This window comes from Apteryx rowi, unplaced genomic scaffold (assembly GCF_003343035.1).
Source record: "Apteryx rowi isolate R43461 unplaced genomic scaffold, aptRow1 scaffold_116, whole genome shotgun sequence".
NCBI classification, from domain to species: Eukaryota; Metazoa; Chordata; class Aves; order Apterygiformes; family Apterygidae; genus Apteryx; species Apteryx rowi.
In genome coordinates this window covers 210791-217237 of record NW_020447375.1, presented here as the reverse complement: position 1 = coordinate 217237, position 6447 = coordinate 210791, and the positions used below count along the sequence as shown (strand labels likewise).

At 39.3% G+C, this 6447-nt stretch overlaps 1 protein-coding gene across 2 annotated transcripts in view; it reads left to right on the top strand.

Annotated features, from left to right (window-relative positions):
• The window catches only part of PTEN (phosphatase and tensin homolog), a 48491-nt gene that overhangs the window by 17271 nt on the left and 24773 nt on the right, over positions 1-6447 (top strand). For both annotated transcript variants that reach the window (XM_026080979.1, XM_026080988.1), the window contains one exon: positions 2029-2073. In XM_026080979.1, coding sequence (XP_025936764.1) covers positions 2029-2073 — 45 coding nt within the window. The remainder of the gene's footprint in view (positions 1-2028; positions 2074-6447) is intronic.

Genomic DNA, 6447 nt, shown 5'->3' with positions numbered 1-6447 from the left:
CCCCCCCCCCCAATTAATGACCTGGACACTGCATTTGCTATTTGATATTATTGGTCCCCGATGGACTCCATCGTTGTTGGAACGAGAGTTGGAACAAGAATGATTTCTAGGTTCGCTTCAGAGGAGAAGAATCCAAGCAGGGAGCCTGTGATTTGCCCTGGATGGGAAATTTTAATTTATTATATCAGCCTAACCAAATTAATAATAACATGCAGTAGTCTTTGAAGGTCCTTCTCAGTTCAAAGTATCGATTTCAATTGCTCGTGTATGAAAGAAAACACGTTTTCTTGGTTTTCCTGGTCAAGTGTGTGATATAATGTGTAAATTGGGCTTTTGAAAGGGAACTACTACCCATTATTTTCAAGTTGTCCATAAACACAGTGTTGGTCAAAAGAAACGTCTGTCTTTCTGAGCAATAGCCTAAGAGTGTCATCAACCAAATGAACATACGAAGAGGTGTAAATTAAGTGGCTATAGGGATCTGGATGCTAAAACGGTGTAAATGTTGTCCCATATTTTAAAACCCCAAAATGCACAAAACAAAATTGTGCAGCATTCTGCCTGTTTGTAGTAATCAGCAGGTCCTCGTCTGCTTCTGTAGTCTTTTTATTGTTGGCCTGGGATTTTTCAAAGAGGTTTTTGTGCGGAAATTCAGTGCGTTTGAAATCTGGAGCTGTTGGTTCCGAGCCATGGGGATATGCCAGCGAACTTTTCCTGAATAGCTGCTATCTGGATAAATTTGCTGGTAATATTGTATCAGAAGTATAATCTTGCCTGCTGGTTGTCTTCTGTTGCTTGTACTTTGAAAGGTTTTGCGTGGAATTTAGTCCTCGGAGAAATGCTTGCGTGAAAATTCATACTTAGCTTTGCGGATATCGTTGGCAGAAGCTCTTCAACGCGCTTTAAACAAGTGGGGACATCTCCTGGGATAAATTGCCATGTCCCCCGTGCTCCTTAATCTCTCTCGGTCTGCCAACAGGGGCACCAGTGGTAGCTGTGAAATAGTTTTGCAGATGAAATTGGAGTCTCGTGTTCAGGGCTGCAGGAGGAGCGTTCACATCTGTTCTTATTTTAACGCATCAATTTAACCACAAAGTTCTTCTAGGTTCTTCTGGAATATTATGACTGATAACCAGAGCTTGTTTTTGCTTGAGCTTTCCAGGATTTTAGCAGCTAGTGTTTCTTTTCAATTCGAACAGCATGTTCTGTCATGGCTAATTAAATTCCTTCTGGCTGATGTGCAGATACACACTGTTGATGATGTTAAGTGTAAACATTTGTATGTTATTTCTTCTTGAACATTGCCAGGTGACACATCATATATAATCATGGCAATTTTGATGAATCATGTTTGCAGTTTGGCTCTCGGAGGCTTCTGTACGGGAAGTTTTTGTTGCAAAGTTGGCATAAAAACGACACGAGTGCAAGTGTGAAAAAGTGGAGTGGTCTCGCTCGTTCTTTTTGAACCCAGAATATCGTTTGGCACCGTGCTTAGATTTCAGTGGCTAATAATGGCTCTCTTAAAAACCTCTTTTTAAAAGTAAATGGATGTGGCTGTTTTAACTGACTGCTGGTATATATAAGTAATTTTAACAGCGTTTTTTCCATCGGAAATACCACTGCGGTAAAATATTTTGCACAGATGATTAAATTGGAAGTAACTGTTTACAGATACTTCATGGAATCGATGACCTTCTGCTGTAAAAATAAACAGCCCTGCCTCAGCTTCATATATTGATGCGCAGATCTCTTATAAAAGCAGCCCAGATTGGTGCATACGGTAAATATCTCAATTGCAGATCAGATCTTGGTCTCCTCAGTTGCATAAGTAGTCTTATTCATGCTAATGGCGTGTCTGTAGCAGCAAGGTTTGCAGCGTGATGCCTCCTTGACTTTGAGGTACTGCAGGGCCAGCTGGAACTTGGGATGCAAAACTGCCGATGTTGGATGATGTTTTAATGATGCTGCGAATTAAGGTCGCTAGTGCAATGTGTATTAATGTATTCATTTCTCTTTTTTCTTTTTAAGGTTTTTGGATTCAAAGCATAAAAACCATTACAAGATATACAATCTGTAAGTATGTTCTTATAGATGCACTTTCCACAATAATTCTAAAAATAGCTTACGAGTGAAAGTGGCTTGGTCCTGTACTGAAGCGGAGTTAGAGATGTTTTGCAGATTTCTTAAAACAATTAAGCCTGATTGAGAGCGCTGTTACTTCATTTAGTGAAGCTGAGTAAGGTTAAATGAAATGCTGGCGTATATTCATGTTACTTGAACGCCTTTAAATGACTTGGCATCCAGCCCATCTAGAGCTTGTACCATGTGATGAAAAAGTGAAAAGTAATTCACAGCAGGCTTTCTGTGAATGTATTAATGTCTTCAGTGAAGAAATTGCCAAATGAGTATTTTCTGTTTCTTTTGTAATTTTTTTTTTTTTGTAGAACTGTATCAGTACCCAGGTCCTTTGCTTCTGTTCTGTGCTGTCCTCATTTGTTGCTTTGAATAAGCTGTTGCACCAATGAGTAGCTTTATGGTTTCCCGCTTTTATAAGTGTCATGTTTCCCTCTGCAAATTCAGTTATGCAAAAAACTGTTCTTGTTAAATAAAAGGGAAATTCTTTTTGTTCTTTGGTTGCCTTAATATATTTTCTTGGCCTAACTTCTTTTGTACCTAATGGTTTGGTGATGTCAGCTGATATTGAAGAATAGGTTCTGCTTTTTTTTTTATTTTAACCCCTCATTTTGCAAAAAAGTCTTAAGTGTAAGATTTTTTGATTCTCTGAACTGTTAAGGCTTTTTAAATAAATTAATTCCTAAATATCTTCAATTAATAGAAAAATTACTGTAGTATGGAAATACAAGAAATGTATTGCACTGTAATCTGTGATTTAAAAAAAAAAAGTATTTAAATATGCCTCTAAGTTAAAGAATCATGCATCAGCAAATCTGTTTTCTGATGCTGAAGTGAAGTGATACTAGAAACTGAGAAATGGATGTCTGGTTTTAAATTTTTAAAGTTGTCTGTGAAGGCTGGAGTGGGATGGGACAGACAAGGATTTGTAACCAAAATATTCATTCAAATTAAGCAATTAGACAACTTTGATATGGCTCAATAACAAAATTACCTTCTCCAGCCTAGAAGCTATCCAGAAAGCTCTTTAATATAGCTTTTCAATAAATGATATCTTGGTGGCATTCCTGGGTGCAAGGGTAATATTTCCTGGAATAGCTGATGGTTGCTTTTGCCTATGTGTGCAGCTCGAGGGAGAACACTTTCTGGATATCTTTCGCCTCTAAGGTCTTCTGGAGCTCACTGATAGAGAGCCACAATGTCTAACACCTAACGTTGTTGGTCCTAGTCCTTCCCTAAAGCCTCTCTATAGGTGGTTCTTGGATTAGGGAGAATAATGTGGAATAGCAGAGATAAAACTTAATTTCCTCCTGCTTCTTAGGGCTGGGTTCAGCCTCCGGTTTCAGTGAAGTATGATTCTGATATCGCTTACAAGATCAGAGATTGCTGAACTGCTTGATACTGAGCTTGTCGTTTGAAATTGGCTCAGAAGGCGACAGGTAAAAACAGGGAAGCAAAAACAAATAGGTTACTGTGTGCTGACTTCTGGACTCCATCAGAAAGTAAGAGTTCAATACAGCTCTGGGGTTTTTAAATGAAAAGAGCTGTGATGTGACAAATGCTTTTATTTGCGTTGTTGATGCACATTTTTTCAACTGCGCAAAGACCTTGTTCAGGTGTATCAAAGCGTTTTGTCTTCAAGTTCTTTATGTAAAAGTCTTAATTTATTCTTTCCAGTTGTTAGTGCAAGCAACACTCTCTTCTACAGCATCAGTTTTGCTTGTGGCTAACTTAATACAGTCTTGAGAGGAACTTCCCGAAATGTCTGTATTAACCCACAGATGAAAACTTTCACAAGAGAAAACATACTTTTCAAGCGTGGGGTTTTTTTTTTCTTCCCCAAAACAAGGATTACTCAAAAGTGAAGATTCAAATCGTTACTCCATAGGTTGGAAAGCATGACTTGTAAACTTTGTATCTCCAGCTGGAGAGCCCAGGCTACCTCTTTATCCTTACGTGTGCAAAATTTGTACACATTAGGTAAATAAATGCCATTAGGTGAATTGGTGCAATGTTTGCTCATGAGACGGGAAGAAATTACAGCCTTGAGGTACTTCAGAGAACAGCAGCTCTTTAGATTAAGCCGATCTTTTGCAAATAATCGAGTTCTTCTGTGTTTAAAAGGAGGAGGTAGGCATTTGTGGGGCGGGGGTTATGTGATTATATTGTTCAGAACTGTATCAAACGCTGGCGTGGTGTTTGAGTTCCCTTAAGGGAACGTTTTTATATGAAGTTTCTAATAATGTGTGTACTGAGCAGTTTCATCTAAAAGGATTTGGAGACATTTCTTGCTCAACTGATGCCTAAGTGATGTCAATAACACCTTAGCCTAACATCTTGGCGTTTAACTTCCTAGTGAATGTTTGAGCACGTAATCTCATTTTGTTCCTCATTTACGTTCTTGTCATGTGTGCCTTGAACCCTTTGCTCTTCCTCTATATTCTATATTTTAACACAGTCTTTCACTTTCATCTTCTGACTCTCACATCCCCAGATTGTGGTCTTCTCCACTGTAGTTGCTGCTTCTCCATTTTTCTCAAGTATACTTCTTTGTCTTTCATGCAGTCAGGTAGTTAAAGGAAGGACCTGTAATGAACAGCGAGGATTTTCTTGTGTGCTTATTTTGTATATCTGTGTATATGTGGTTGGGCTTTGGCACAGGCTGCTGTCTTGTCCGTAGCCTTTAGTCCTGCCAGCAGTGAGACTGTGGTTATAATCGGAAAGGCGTCCAGCTGGCAGCAGTTAAGATCTGAGTTGCTTTAAACTTGCTACCATAATTCCTGCTCACAGGTTACAAGAATTTTGGAGGGGGGGAGGGGGAGTTCAAGTTTCATTTGGAGATCTAATTGTATTACAGTTCTAATTGTATTACAAATGCTTTTCAAATGCTAAATGAGGGAAACGCTTATCACCCAAAGTTGTGTGTCAGTGGGATCTCTAATGTAGACATACATGTGTTTTATGTAATGAGATGGGAGTATATAAGTCTATTTTGTACAGCAATGTCTGGGGCTCTGCATTTGCCCCATGTTGCGTACAGATCCCATATGAGGGCCTAAAGGGTGGTATGGCTGTGTTCTGTGCTCAGTTTCTATCCCTGGTATCAACAAAATTATTATTTTTTTATCCTTTATGGTATCCTAGTTGCTATTCTCTCAAACTTTAAAATTTGTAGGCTGTTTTGCCCATATGTGAATTTTTATGCTTTGAGGAGTTTCATCTCTTACCATTCCTTTGAACTGCTTGCTTCTTTAGAAGGAAGAAGGGAACTTTGTTGAAGAGCACAGTTGGATAAGATGCTTTGTGTTAACTGCTTTGCTTCCTAGCAGCTCAACTTCCAAAGTTCAAATGCTGACTAGCTTATAGCAGTCCTTTGCCCAGCATGGCTGATGGCTTTTCCAGGTGTGGTGACTACATCTTGGGCGTATGCACTCTATCTAATCTTTCTTCTTGAAGACTCAAGCACAAGTACTTTTTTTGTTGTGGCTTTTGGGGTATTTTTGAGTTCCATCTGCTAGCTCAACCTGTGCTGTATCACTTCTGATCCACAAAAATTGTCAGCGATGTGATCAGAGCTATAGAGACTGACTCTGGCCAGACTTTTTCATAGCAAAGGCTAGACTGGAGATAGCTCTGAAGTTCAGAGAAAGGAAAGCACAAAGCGCACGAGCAATCCTAGAGGATTGGCTTCTTTCCCCAGTGTATGAGTCTGGACAAAGCTGGATGCAATGCAAGTGTGGCTCCAGTTACGTGGAACAGTCATGAAAGTAGACTTCTAAAAGCTTGCATGTCTGAAAGTGTCAAGTAAGCCCTATACGGCCCCAAAGACTGCGGTCATAACATACTATATTAAGAAAAGATAACTTGGTACCAGTCCTGAAACTGTTGTTGGTATTTCAACCCTATGACAATTGTAGGTTATAACTGGGCCAGAAGACCTAGACATGTTTTGTCTATTGAAATGATTTCCAATCATTTTGTTCCAATTTAGAGTCCTATTGTTTTGAGGAAGAATTATTCTCTTTTTCCTTTCTGAACTGCATTTTCACTTGCATCATGTAGGGACACATCATCTTTCCTGCAGAGAGCAACTCAAAGATTGCAGAGTCCCTCCTGTTCCTGGCTTCTTTCCCCCTACCTTCCCAGCACCTGATTTAGGTATTTTCCTTAAAGCATGCCATTTTGGCTGTATTGGAGCCCTACTGATCTTTATACCTGGTTACTGAAGCTTGTACATGAGTAATACAGTGTGTTTTGCTTTGCTGTTAGCTAGCTATGGTGAGTCTCTTACGGGGTGGCAAGATAGACTTTGCA